The sequence below is a fragment of the Podarcis raffonei genome, chromosome 18 (genome assembly GCF_027172205.1).
Source record: "Podarcis raffonei isolate rPodRaf1 chromosome 18, rPodRaf1.pri, whole genome shotgun sequence".
NCBI classification, from domain to species: domain Eukaryota; kingdom Metazoa; phylum Chordata; class Lepidosauria; order Squamata; family Lacertidae; genus Podarcis; species Podarcis raffonei.
This window is the reverse complement of record NC_070619.1, coordinates 1,456,114-1,470,243: the sequence shown is the minus strand read 5'-3', so window position 1 is coordinate 1,470,243 and position 14,130 is coordinate 1,456,114. Positions and strand designations below refer to the sequence as shown.

At 50.4% G+C, this 14,130-nt stretch overlaps 1 protein-coding gene across 3 annotated transcripts in view; it reads left to right on the top strand.

Annotated features, from left to right (window-relative positions):
* HOMER3 (homer scaffold protein 3) overlaps positions 1–13,405 on the top strand; it is a 32,287-nt gene extending 18,882 nt beyond the window's left edge. For 2 of the 3 annotated variants that reach the window (XM_053372393.1, XM_053372391.1), the window contains 6 exons: positions 450–557; positions 1,329–1,450; positions 1,710–1,866; positions 8,443–8,550; positions 11,238–11,318; positions 12,533–13,405. In XM_053372393.1, the coding sequence (XP_053228368.1) occupies positions 450–557; positions 1,329–1,450; positions 1,710–1,866; positions 8,443–8,550; positions 11,238–11,318; positions 12,533–12,721 (765 nt within the window). In that variant the 3' untranslated portion in view covers positions 12,722–13,405. The remainder of the gene's footprint in view (positions 1–449; positions 558–1,328; positions 1,451–1,709; positions 1,867–8,442; positions 8,551–11,237; positions 11,319–12,532) is intronic. The other variant, XM_053372392.1, reaches the window with a different exon arrangement.
* Positions 13,406–14,130: the final 725 nt, after the last annotated feature.

The window sequence follows — 14,130 nt, the reverse complement described above, 5'->3', positions numbered from 1 at the left end:
AACACACAGTGTAAAGCGACAGACTACCCTAATCTCTGAGCAGCGAGAAACTCCAGGGGGTTCCAATTGCTCGACCGGGGCTCAGTGTCAGAAGGAAGCGCGGTGGAGACTGGGGTGTCCTGCACATGAATACGACCTGAGCATTGTAAGGGGGGCTCACAGTATTCGCACCCCAAGAGATCTTGCTTGGTCACAGCTTTGGCTCCAGCACAGAGCATGCAGGTCTCTCTGTCTCCAGCTTCCAGCTCTCTCACAACTCTCTGGCTCTTGTTCTCCTAACTAGCAGCTTTGGAAACTTTGGGGAAATCTAATAAAAAATTTAAATTATAAAAAAGGTTAAAGGGTGCTGTTCAGCTAGCAAGGTAGAAGAGGGCAGGGCCTCTTTTTGATCCATTTTACAAATATCCAAGATGGCGGCCGAACCACTCCGTTTTGTTTTCCCTGCGTAGTTTGCAGAGAAGTTTCAGGAGGTGAAGGAAGCCGCTCGCCTGGCAAGGGAGAAGTCGCAGGATAAGACGGAGCTGACCAGCCCGGCCCTCAGTTTGACGTCCCACCAGGTAAGCAGGCCAGGTGTCCTGTTCCTCCAAAAACCCTGCAGCGGGGGATGGGCCAGTTCACTAGGAACTGAACCGTCTCATTGGGATGTGGACCAGGCAGGGGGAACCTCTGAAAACGAGGCCCAGCTGGGTCCTAATTTGGCCCATGAAATTGTTTTGGGCCTGCCCACCTCTCCCATACCTGACACCAGGTGTGGGGCAGGTGAAGAAGCAGGAGCATTGCAGTACCCCCCCCAGCTGCTCCTTGGCAGCTCCTCCTGGGTAAAAGGGACAGGCAGGTGGATCTGGGGGGTGGAGGACGCCATGTTCCCGGGTCTGGGCACAGATGGATCAGCAGCCCGTGCGGAGGAGGGAGTGTGAACAGTCCCTTGGCCTGGAGAAGCAGGAGGAGGAGAGAAGGGAAGCTTCGCATTGAGCAGGGAGCGTTTGTTAAAAATAAAGCCACCATTTTAATACTTAGCAATGCTTCTGAAGTGCTAAGCGACAGTTCTAGTTGAATTCTGAGCATCCAGTGGCATGGAGTTCCAGAGGAGGAGGAGCATAAAAAAGTTTATGGTGAGGAAGAGAGGAAGAGGTTCTTCTCGGTTTGGATAGCAAGAGAACCACCTGGGATTTTTGGAAGGTTTGGGATTTCCCAGTGTTGACCCCTCGGAGGGTGTGTTGTCCGTGCATGAGAGCCCACCTTCCTGGAATGCGACAGGTGGCTCTTGAGGGCACCTGAAATTGGGCTCTGCTTCACCTGCCCCCTCCCCATGCTCTGCTGCCCCACAGATCCTCCCCAGCCCCATCATCAGTTCCAATGGACCTGGAGACGACAAGCTCTTCCGCAGCCAGAGCGCCGACATGGAGATGACGACGGAGAGGGAGAGGATCAAGAAGATGCTCTCCGAAGGGTGAGGAGAGCGACGGAGGTGGGGTGGGGAAGGGGCACCCGAACGGTGGCTATTTTATTCCTGTTCAAATCTCACTTACTCCCCAGCAGCTGGGATAGCTCAGTTGGCAAAGCGCAAGACTCTCAGGGTCGTGGGTTTGAGCTGCATCTTGGGCAGAATATTCCTGCCTTGCAGGGGGTTGGACTAGATGGCCCTCGGGGTCCCTTCCAACTCTGTGGCCCTTGGCATCCACCACTCACCCTCTCTGTCTCCTTCCCAGCTCTGTCTGCGAAGTCCAGTGGGAGGCAGAGTTCTTCACCCTGCAAGACAACAACAACAAGCTGGTGGCGGCATTGAATGAGGCCAATGCCAATGTGGAGCAGTGGAAGAAGCAGCTGGCGGCCTACCAGGAGGAGACGGAGACCCTGCGGCAACGGGTGAGGGGGCGACCTTTGGGGGGGGCCTTTGGTGTGGGAGCCTGGCTGGGGGGCTGACCAAGACGGCCACCATCTTTGCAGTGCACTTCACTGCTGTCCTGATCTCAGGGCGCCATGACATTCTGCACCAGGTGATGGTCTTGGTGGTACAAGGGAAGTTTCAAGGCGGGAGTTTTGCTTAATCTTCCATTATTCCACTGCTTATATTTCAAATCCTGCCTGCAGCGACTTCATATATGGGGGATAATTGGATAGGTAATCCACGTGTGGTCTCCATTCTTCTTTAGACACTTCGTCATTATGTCCTCTTAATTTGGCAGTCAGTTTTGCCTTTTCAGCAGAGTCCATCCATTTCATAAGCCATTCCTGGCTGTTAACCAGAAGGTTCGTGGTTCGAGCCCACCCAGCGACGGCTGCATTGCAAGGGGTTGGACTATATGACTCTTGGGTTCCCTTCCAACTCTACAGTTCTGTGACACCAATAGGCATTGATTCAATGGGAGTAAGAGAGGCTGTGGTTTTGCTGTCAATAGTAGTAGTAGTAGTAGTAGTAGTAATAATAATAATAATAATAATAATAATAATAATAATAATAATTTTATTATTTATACCCCACCCAAATGGCTGGGTTGCCCCAGCCACTCTGGGTGGCTTCCAACAGATATAAAAATATCATATAACATCAAACATTAAAAAGCTTCCCGATACACGGCTGCTGTCAGATGTCTTCTAAAGGTTGTATAGTTTTTTATCTCCTTGACATCTGATGGGAGGGTGTTCCACAGGGTGGGCGCCACCACCGAGAAGGCCCTCTGCCCGGTTCCCTGTATCCTCACTTCTCACAGGGAGGGAACCACCAGAAGGCCCTCGGAGATGGACCTCAGTGTCCGAGCAGAACAATGGAGGTGGAGACGCTCCTTCAGATCTACAGGGCCGAGGCCATTTAGGGCTTTAAAGGTCAGCACCAACACTTTGAATTGTGCTTGGAAACATAACTGGGAGCCGGTGAAGATCCTTTAGGACCAGTGCTATATGGTCTTCAGGGCGGAAGCCTCTGGACTTTGACCATGCAGCCTCTGTGGGCCCAGGAGACGCTGCTGCATGGGTGTGGTAGGATAAGTACCTCTCTAATCCCTCAGCCCCCCCCCCAAAAAAGACAGCCTCCTCTGAGGTCAGGTGGTTCTGCAGCATCTCTGCATTTAGGGTGATTAGGTGCTAACAATGACCCCTAGAACAGGGACAGGACAGAACTGCCCCCTCCCCAGCGGAGGCTGAGGGAAGGGAGGTGGGCAAGCCCTGATCAGCAACTCAGTCTCCACAAAGGAGTTTTGGAGGGTCTTCAAGAGACTCTCTCTTGTTGTCAATATGGGGCTGAAAGATCACGATGGGGCACTTTGTATTTCCTCTTCTAGTTTGAGGTTGACTTCTGTGAGATAACTCAGTTCTCAGAGCATGGGACTCTTAATCTCAGGGTTGTGGGTTCGAGCCCCACGTTGGGCAAAATACTCCTGGATTGCAGGGGGTAGGACTAGATGACCCTTGTGGTCCCTTCCAATTCTGCCATTCTATGATTCTACTGGTGCATGGTCTGTGATCTTAATGTTGCAGATATGTGTTGTTGGATCACGCCTGGGGTGCAAAGGGTGCTCTCTGGCCTCACCTTGTGCTGTGGCGGCCGGAATGTGTTGTTGGTGCCGCCTGGGTTCTCTCCCCCCATATATATATCATATAGGACTTTTAACATTTTTAGCAGCCAGCAGGAGACTTTAGTTTGGGCAGCTCCCTCTTTGAGCAACTCACCCGATCGCTCTGCACATAGAGCTCTGGCAGAATCCGCCCCCATTTCCCAGCAGAAGCTGACTCTTTGGGGATAGGTCCCCACAGAGGATAGTTTAATCAGGATAAGCCCCAGACACTCCTAGCTTGGGGGAATCGGCACCAGATCCGCCGCTCATCTCTGGGGAAGTATTTCCATGTGGCAGGAGGGAGGGAGGGAGGCATGCGTGTAATTCCTCTCCCAGAGGTCGCCGCTGTGCACGTCCCTGGCTTCATTGCATGGCGAAAGATGCTCCTTGCTTGCTAATATTAGCTCCCGCCCAAGGTCATCAGGTGGGGGGGGGGAGCGGGAGAGGGAGAGAGAGAGAGAGAGCGCAGCCACCTCTTGTCAAGCCCCCCCCCCCCGGCCACTTCAGTCTCTGCAGACAAAGGAGAGGTCACTGCCCCACCCTGACTGGTACAACTGTTTTTTGCTGGCGGGGGTGTGTGGAAGGGGGGGACGACTAGGAAATGCACCATGCCCTCTGTCTCTTTCTCTCACCCTCCCACCTCGCTTTTTGGCCATTATCAGCGCATGCATAGCTCCGTTGGTTAGAGCATGGTGTTGATAAGGCCAGAGCTGCAGGTTCGATTCCCGTGTGGGACAGCAGCACATTCCTGCCTTGCAGGGGGTTGGACAAGAATCAGAGGTTCCCATACTTGTTTGGCCTACTGCCCCCTTTTCAGGGAAAAAACAACAAAACTCAGCCACCTGTCCATCTAGCTCAGCCTTACCTGCACTGACTGGCAGCTGTTCTCCAGGGTTCCAGACTCAGGAGCCTCTTCCAGCCCTACTTGGAGATGCCAGGGGGGGATTGAACCTTCTGCAGGCAAAGCAGATGTCCTGCCACAGAACTTTGGCACGGTTCGTTGAAATAAACCAAGGATCTAGTCCTCAAGCTTCTGGCTAAGGGGCTAATTGAACTAGGAGCCTTGTGCTGTCAGACCCAGTGACCCCCCCAGCTCACTGCGCTCTGCATTCGTGGCAGCATCTCTGCTCGGTCTTAGACAGGGGGCCTCCCTGACCCCCCTGGAGATGATGGAAACTGAACTCAGGACCTTATTTGTGGTAAGCATGGCCTCTGCCACTGAGCTACAGCCCCTCCTCATTTCTGGGGGGGAGGAAGGGAGTTTGTTCCCCACCCCTCTTTTTGCCTCTGATACACACACACAAACACACATGCATTCCTTCTCCCTCTTTCGAAATGTTAACCATAAAAAACTGAATTTTGTTAGGGCTGGGATTTCAAAGGTGGAATTGACATCCGAGGGGAATTTCCTAAAGTTTGCGCTTTGTCCTGGATCTTAGGCAAGTCAATCGAAAAATCATGTGGGGTTTGTGTGTGTGTGTGTGTGTGTGTTTTCGTAAAAGACAACTCAACAACTTTTGGGGTGTTCTGGTTTTTACTTTTTGAAATATGACAACCCCAGCTTCGCCCGCAAGCACCTCGAACAGGGAAAGGTGAGCTGTCAGTGTTTTAAATAAATCAACTTAAATGGAGACACTGGAGCTGAAATTCCTTTGCTGGTGGGGAGAGAAGGGGTGGATTCTGAAGGCAATTCTCTGCAAGGTGGCTTCGCTTTCAGGAAATATCAAGGTGATCTCTCCTGCGTTAGTCATCCTCTGAGCAGACTCAGTCGCCTGAATGACTCCAGCCCATCAATTCCAGCACATCGGTTGTAACGCCACTCTTTGACTGATGTGTTGATGTGTGTTTTTTAAATTTCACTTCAGTATTTGGCGGGGGGAGAGCTAACATTTCCAGTGGATCTTATTGTGTTTATTATTTGTTTTTTGCATGCTGGGGGTTTTGGGAGTCGTGTTTTGAAACCCTGAAGCCCTTTGCAAGGCTAAAAACACAATCGTAATATGGAACGGAAATAGATTTGTGAGAAACAAATTCGGGAAAGCCCAAACGCCCCTCGATAAACAACAGGCCACACTGAAAGCCCTGCTCTGAGTTACTGCGGGGGGGGGGGCACGCCTAACATTTTGGGGCCTTGAAAGAGAAACCTTCGTGCAGAACACAGCGACCTCCTGGGTATGTGGAATGTCAGAAGAGTCTGGCGGCTGGATCCGGCCAAAGGGGCCCAGCTAAGCCCAGCATCCTGTTCTCACAGTGGCCGGCCAACTGCCCCACAGGGAAGCCCCCAAACAGGACATGAACCCCCAAACAGAACCTCATGGGTCTTTTCTTCTGACCCTGCAAGATCGCCCTTGCCTTCTTCAGCTTGTCTCCATAGCCAGGAGGGCCAGAATCTTCCTTTCCTCAAACGTCTGAGGTTCCAGATTTGTCCCTGGGATCTCGCTCTCTCCCCCCCCCCCAACACCCTCTCCCAAGGCTCGTCCCGCCAGACTTGCCCCCCCCCCCCGCCTTTCCAAAGCAGCAGCTGCAGGCTTGAAGAATGCACTTCTAAAAATGTAACCCTCCGTCTTGATGAATAATTGACATTCCCTCTCTCTCCAGCCGACCCCGTTCTGCAGGCAGCGGCATTCGGAAGAGAGGCTACCTCTCTGATGGGTTGTTGTTGTTGTGGGGTTTTTGCAACGGTGCCCAGGGCTGCCGGCACAGCTTCCCACAACACAGGCTTGAGGATCCGGCCCTGTTGCTGGACGCTTTTGCATCAGCTATCAGCTGGCCTGGCTTTGTGAGGAAGGGCAGGAGGAGGAGGAGGAGGAGGAGGGAGGACACGCGAGGTCGCCTCCTTTGTGCTGCGAGAAAGGGCGCATCGAAGCATGGCTTCCGTCTCAGGAACATGGGCAGCTGTCCTGGAGCCAGGCCAACGGCCCCATCTAGCTCAATATTGCTGCTCCAATGCATACGCTCTCCTGATCGGCAAAAGGCCTTGTCTTTCGGAAGACGGCTTTGGTTGAGTAAGACCCCCCACAAATTGGCTATAATTGATCAAAGGCGATTGATGGCTGCTAGACATGATGGCTGTGCTCTGCCTGGTAATCTTTGGGGATATGGTGGTGCTCTGAGCGAGGCTGGAATTTAGCACCCATAAATGGATCTTCTTGATTATGGATCTTCTCAGTTGTGTGCCATTCACCTGCAGCAACGACCTTTTGGGATGTGATATATAATGAAATCAATAAACAAATTAAAGTGATTTTTCCAAGAGGCCAGAATCCTTCCTACTGGGGATCCTGGACAGCAAAATCCCAAGGAAGCCTCAGTTCCAGGGACAATGATTCTCTGTGCACAGAAATGAAGGAGGAGACAAACCCCTCCAAGGAAGAATGGCGGGTGGAAATATCGGAATATGCAGAGACAGCAAAATTGACAGCACTGATAAAAGATGCAAATTTAGAACCGTTTAAAGAAGATGGGAAACTTTTTCTAGTCTATCTAAAAGTTATTTCCCATATGCAAAGACCCCTGTGGGGTTTGAAGTATAAAAAAAACAGCAGAACGTATTAAGAAACATGTTAGAGAGGATGAAATTAGATAAGATGGAAACTTAAAATGCAATAGATGTAATTTGAGTTATAAACATTGATGTTGGGTGAGCAGGAAGTCACTAGTTTGGTTGAATTGGAATATAATTGTTGAGCAACAAATGTGACTTTCTATATGGAAAAAAGAATAAAATATTATTACAGAAGGGGGGGGAACCCACCAAACACCCCCAACAGCGACAAGTTTTACAATTTACGGTGGGGCTGGTGACCTTCTGACCTGCTGGATGTTGCTGAACTACATCTCCCAGCAAGCTCAGCGGTCATGGCTGATGGGAGTTGTAGTCCAATCCCACCCCGAGGGCCAAAGGTGCTTGCCCTGCTTAGGCCTTACAGACATCACCCTACTAGTCCGTCAAAGAAGTTTTTGCCTAGCACAAAAAAGGATGTTGGGGGAGGCAGAACTGCAGGTGGATCTTTGCTCCACCATTTGTGAGGAAGTGAGGGCTTTGCGGGAAATGATGTATAATGAGATAAAAAAGATGTTTAAAGTGATCAAACACCTCCCCCACCCCACCGGAAGCCTTTTTCTTAGGAATTATAGGGACAGAAGTTCAAAAAAAGATGATTAGGTTCTTTATGTATGTAACACCAGCAGCTAGGATTCTCTATGCACAAAAATGGAAGGAGGCAGAAATTCCCACCAAAGAAGAATGAAGAAGTAAGGGGACGAACTACGTGGAATTGGTAAAGTTGACAGCCAAAGTAAGAGGCTCTGACAATGACAGTTTTCTTGGAAGAATGGACGTCCTTTTCAGACTATTTAGGGAAATAGTGTAGTTTGGTGAACTCGCCAGCTGGATTAGAAATATGAGCAACGGAAGGAATTTGAGAGAACAGGATTGGTGAGCTATTGGTATAAGACATTGAAGGCATTGTGCACGGGGGGGGGGGGGGGGGGAGTAAAACACCGCGGAAAATGAGCCAGGAAGTCTGGAAAAGACCAACTTATTATGTATTGAAGTATATATGTTAAACTTTTGAAGAGTGAATTGAAATTATTATTTTTAAAAAAGATGTCAGGGAAGGTGCCAGGTGGACTTCACGGGGGAGAGCCTTCTGCAAACAGGGAGGACCTGGCAGAATCCTGTATGGAGGAGAGGTGGAGCTCCGTGGGGGGGGCACCCAGCCCTGCCCCGCACCCCCTAAGCCAGGCTCCTGCCCTCCGGTGCGATGGAGGGCTTTGCAGTATCCGGCTCCCCAGCCCTGCTGGCGCCCGGCTTGGGGAGCTGGGGTGCTGTCTCTCTCTTTGTCTCTTCTGCCCCTCAACCTGTCCGTTCTCCCATCACCTTCCTCAGGTGGCCGAGCTGGAAGCCCAGAGAGGCCACGAATCCTCAGGGGAGGCCAAGGAGGAGTCCAGCCCAGCCCTGGAAGAACTGGAGCAGTTGGTGAAAGCCAGGGACGAGGTGAGGGGCCGCTGTCGCCCTCCTGGTGGCTCAGAGGCAAAGCTTACGATATCAGACAGTGGTTTTCTGCCGTGGCTTTTCCCATAAATTTTCATCAACACAAAAAAGCCTTGCTGTATTCAGATCTTGCATATTTGTTCTTGGTACCTTACTCTCTCTCTTTCTTTTTTAACATAATTTTTATTGAGTTTTCCATATTTCATTACATAAATCCATAACTTGCTCGAACAAAGCTTCGACCTCCTTCCCTCCCTCTTTCTGACTTCCAAACATCTTTTACAAATTCCTCGCATTTCTATAGCCACTTTTTTACCTTAGATCTTCTTTTGACATTCACCTCCTTATATGTAAATCAGCTCCTTATTTTCACATTACGAAACATTTCAACTCAAGCCTACAAACGTTTTCAAATGTTTACAATTTTCTTTCATATAAAATATAAATTTGCTCCAGTCCTTTTGAAACCGGATCTTGGTACCTTACTCCCATTTTGAAAACATATCTTCCCACATTCTGCAAATAAAAATAAACAAATTTTGATGCTATGCTATATTACACAGAAATGTTTAAATGCTTCTTAGCTGCCCTGGAATCTTCCTGCCACACCAGGGTGGCAACATGCCTTATGAGAGCCACTGTTGCCTCATGGTCTTATGGTTGGATGCTGAGACATCAGGACAGTCTCTCAAATCCCTTTTGCACACTCCCTCTCGACTGGGCACAGGGCTGCCCCGTTGCCCTAACAGACCAACACCCCCCTCTCTTTCACACACCCCCACGTCAGATTAGCTGGAGTTCCCCCATCCCTCCTGGCCCTGCCAGCCCCGCTCCCTCCTCCATCGCTCTCCTTTCCACACCAGCAGCTGCCAGGAGCCCACACTCCACCTCTGCTCTTGCTGGGGCGCCAATTAAATTAACAGTTTAAAGCAGAGGTTTAATTACAGGGCAGGCGCCTGCTCTAGACACAGATCCGCCTTTCCGAGAATGCTGCGCAAGGCAGAAACTCGTGCGCTGGTGAGAAGGGGCTCTGTGCACTCTACTCCATGCCCCCCCCCACGACTCATAACTCTAAGAATTAGCATTTCTGTAAAGCTGCAGCCTCTTAGGATCGGGGGGGGGGGGCTTTGTTGCAATTTGCTAGGTGCTTGAGGTGTGGTCCAGCCCTGTGGACATAAATGAAGGAGTAAGAGTTCCTCTGAGCATGTGCTGAGCCCTGGGATTTGAGACTAGATTAATATTTTATTAGAAGAATTTCATTTATGAAAAAGAGAGAGTGAGAAAAAAAGAATGAAAAAAGTGGATGACAAAGAGAAAACCCTGTTATATTACCATACATTAATATACAGATGTGTATATTCTTATTATGCCAATACATCAAACTCATGAGGAGGCATCGGGGAGAAATTGGGGTTGTCCGCCAAAAAAAAGGGGGGAGTTCCTGCACCTCTTTTTCTAGAAAAAAAAGCACTGGCGTCAAGTATTCCTAAAATAGCATGGTCAGAATAACACACAATGGGGGTTATATTAGGGAAAATAGGTTATTGCATGCAGAAATGTGACTATCCAGAGGGGCAGGTGCATTAATTGCCTCTGTGCTCCTGGCATTGGCCCTCTGAGTTGACTCATTGCTGCCTGGGGCTGCTGGGAGTTGTAGTCTAAGCCACCCAGAGGGCACCAGGTTGGCGATTGGGCATGTTTAGCCTCTCAGCCATTGCATTCTGCAAGGGATTGAAAGGTTGCTCAGAATGCATCCCTTTTCATGCTAATACAGTCATACCTCGGGTTACAGAGGCTTCAGGTTGCGTTTTTTCGGGTTACAGACCGTTGAAACCCGGAAGTACTGGAGTGGGTTACTTCCGGGTTTCAGCAGTTGCGCATGCGCAGAAGCACTAAATTGCGCTTTGCACAGAAGCGCCGAATCACAACCTGCCCGTGCTCAGACGCACCGCTGCGGGTTGCGAACGTGCATCCTGCACGGATCACATTCACAACCTGAGCGTCCACTGTAGTTTTGAAAGCTGCAACCAAACCACATTTTGCAAAACAAATAATGGGGTTGGTGGGAGGGCTGTCTGACCAAGGCTGTGGACACATATCCTCCAACATCTCCCCGATGAAAAGAAGGATGTCCTATTCAACAACAACAACAACAACACCCTGCCCATGTGACTAGGTTGCACCAGCCACTCTCGGCAGCTTCCAACATATATAAAAGCACAAGAAAACATGAAGTGTTAAAAAAACCTTCCCTATCCAGGGCTGCCTTTGGATGTCTTACTTATCTCCTTGGCTTGGAGGTTGCATAGCAGCCCAATATTTCTCCACTGAAAAGAGGGACATTCTAAGGAAAAGCGGGATGTTCCAGTATCAAATCAGAAACTGGGACAGCTTTTGTAAATCTGGGACTGTCCCTGGAAAATAGGGAGACTGGCAGGGCCTCCAAACGTATCACATGTAAAGCTTGTGACTCCCCTTGCCCAGAGAATCCTGGGAACTGTAGTTTGCTAATGGTGCTTGGGGTGTAGCTTTGTTAGCAGTAAACTACAGTTCCCAGGATTGTGGGGGGAGCCATGCTCTTTGAAGGTATAGTTCTCTTTTTTGTTTCATAGAATCGTAGCACTGCAGACTAGAAAGGGCCAAAAGGAACGTTCTTCCATTCCTGTTTGTGTGTTTTTTTAAATGACCAGGAACTACGGCAGCTAAAGGGGCAGAAAGGAGGAAGCTGGGAGACGGATGAAGAGTGTGAGGACACCCGCCAGAAGGTGCAGGTAATGGGGGACAGGAGGGGGGGATTAGGGTGCAATAGTGCAATGGTGACTCGGCCAAATCCCCCTGAGCAGAAGCACCAACTTTCCCCCAAAACCATTTGCTCCCGATTTAAAACATTGGTTTGCCACCCCCTGAGTGGCTTAGGCCTGCCTGCCAATTCCAGTAGCAACAATTGTTTTATTATTTGTACCCACCTTTCTGACTGGGTTGCCCCAGCCACTCTGGGTGACTTCCAAGACACATCAAAACATAATGAAACATCAAAACAATAAAAACTCCCCTATACAGGGCTGCCTTCAGGTGTCTTCTAAAGCTTGTATAGTTCTTTATTTCCTTGACATCTGACTGGAGGGCGTTCCACAGGGCAGGCGCCAGCACCAAGAAGGCCCTCTGCCTGGTTCCCTGTAACCTCATTTCTTGCAGGGAGGGAACCAACAGAAGGCCCTCGGAGCTGGACCTCAGTGTCCGGGCTGAATGTTGGGGGTGGAGACGCTCCTTCAGGTATACAGGGCCGAGTCTATTTAGGGCTTTGAAGGTCAGCACCAACACTTTGAATTGTGCTTGGGAAAGTAAAGGTAAAGGTAAAGGGACCCCTGATTGTCACGGACGACTCTGGGGTTGCGGTGCTCATCTCACTTTACTGGCCGAGGGAGCCAGCGTTTGTCCGCAGACAGCTTCCAGGTCATGTGGCCAGCATGACTAAGCTGCTTCTGGCGAACCAGAGCAGTGCACGGAAACGCCGTTTACCTTCCCGCTGGAGTGGTACCTATTTATCTGTTTGTACTTTGAGGTGCTTTCGAACTGCTAGGTGGGCAGGAGCAGGGACCCAGCAAAGGGAGCTCACCCCATCGCAGGGATTTGAACCGCCGATCTTCCGATCGGCAGGCAAAATCACCCCCAGGCTGCGGACCTGGTCCTTCACACTGACCCCATTCAGGACCACACCCGCCCGCCCCCTGTCACCCTGAAATAGCACTTCTGTCTTGTCAGGATTCAGCCTCAATCCATTTCAGCCGTCCCTCCTCCAACCACCTTCAGGCACTCACAGAAGACACATGGATTGAACATTTCTGGGGAACTAACTGAGAGATGGTCTGTGTGCAACCCAGGTGCTCTTCCCTGGGGGGCGATGGTCCTGGGGCGGCCAGCAGGAGGGTCCCTCATGACCACGGGGACCCTGAGGTCATTCTCCTCTCCCCCTTTTTCTCGCCAGGACTTGGAGAGGCGCAACACAGACTTGGAGCGGCGCCTTCGCCTGGCTGAGCAGTCTCTGTCGGAGACACTTTCTGAGCAGGAGAAGATGCACCACGAAGTGGCCAAGGTGGCGGAAATCATGGACATGAAGATCTTTGAGCTGAGCGAGCTGCGGCAGGACTTGGCCAAGCTGGTGGAGAGCAACTGAGCCTGGCCAGAGGTGGGGAGGTGGGGAGGCTGCCCCGATGCTCCTCCTCCTGGCGGAAGCGGACAGGCGACGTGGCTCTGAAGTGGGTAGCTGGTGGGGCACATTTTTGGTCCTCCAGAAATGCTCCTCCAAGAGGATGCTGGACATCAAAGAATTGTAGAGTTGGAAGGGAGCCTGAGGATCATCTAGTCCAACCCCCTGCAATGCAGGAATATGCATCTGCCCCATAAGGGGATCGAACCTGCAACCTTGCTGTTCTCAGCACCAGGCTCTAACCAGCTGAGCTATCCTGGCTGACACCTTCAGGCTTCTTTTTCCTGGCCTTAGTTCCCTTTCGGATGCTTCCATTTCTACAGACCCAGTTATCCTTTTTCTAGCCAAGTTAGTACGGTGGTTCCCCCCCTTCCCTGATCCAGTAGGTTTTTGATAGAGAACTCTTCTCCCCCCCCCCAGCCTTACCAGAACCAGCGGCTGATTCAAAAACCTTTCTTGTAATCCTCCTAGCTGAGTCTTTTTAACAAGCTTGCTTTTTATAGATTATCAGAGACTTCCCCCTCAAAAAACCCCCCAGAGGGAACCTTGACTCTCTTCCTGGAAGTAAATGGGGCTATTTTCTTCTCTCCGCCCCCCACTCTCCTCCCAACAACACCCTCCTTCCATTGTACGTTTGGTTTTCTTTTCAAAGCGAGCAGTGACTTTGTCTTAGTGGGGTAATGCGAATGTGGGAATGAATATTCTTCTTGGGAAAGCTGGCAGGGGAAACTGGGGTGTGTGGGGGTGTGGGGGTGCTAATGTCAGAGGGGAAAAGGCTATTTCCAGGGGGGCTGTGGGGGAGGGGCAGAAAGCCAAGCCAGCTGCCAATCTGGCAGGTTGCCCAGTTCTGCAAATATTGTGTGAAACCAAGAGCCTGACCGTCTCCTGGTTTGAGAAGGAAGTGCAGCTTGCTCAAGGAGTATTCCAAGAAGTCAGGCGGGGGTGTGACCCTTTGGCAGGAACGTAGGTCCTCGCCTGCTTTGCTAGCCCAAAGGTGATGGGACCTCTGGCCCATGAACCGAAAATATTATTATTATTATTATTTGCAGTGCTTTTCTTCTAGAAAAAAATGTGCCGGTACTCACTATGAAGTTCTTACACTAAGTGCCACATTTTTAACCAGTGCTTTTCTTCTAAGAAACAAGTGCCGGTACTGCGTACCCACGAGTGCCCTGTGGGGGGCGGAGAGCACTGATTATTGGTTAAATTTGTATGCCGCCCTGTATACCCGCAGGTTTCAGGGCGGTTCACAAGATAAAATCACAAGATAAAAACACAAAATGCATTTTAGAAACCCAGTAGTCCCCGCTCCCCAACACATTTTAAAAGGGCATTGGGTGTCAATCAGCCAAAGACCTGGTTGAAGACGAATGTTT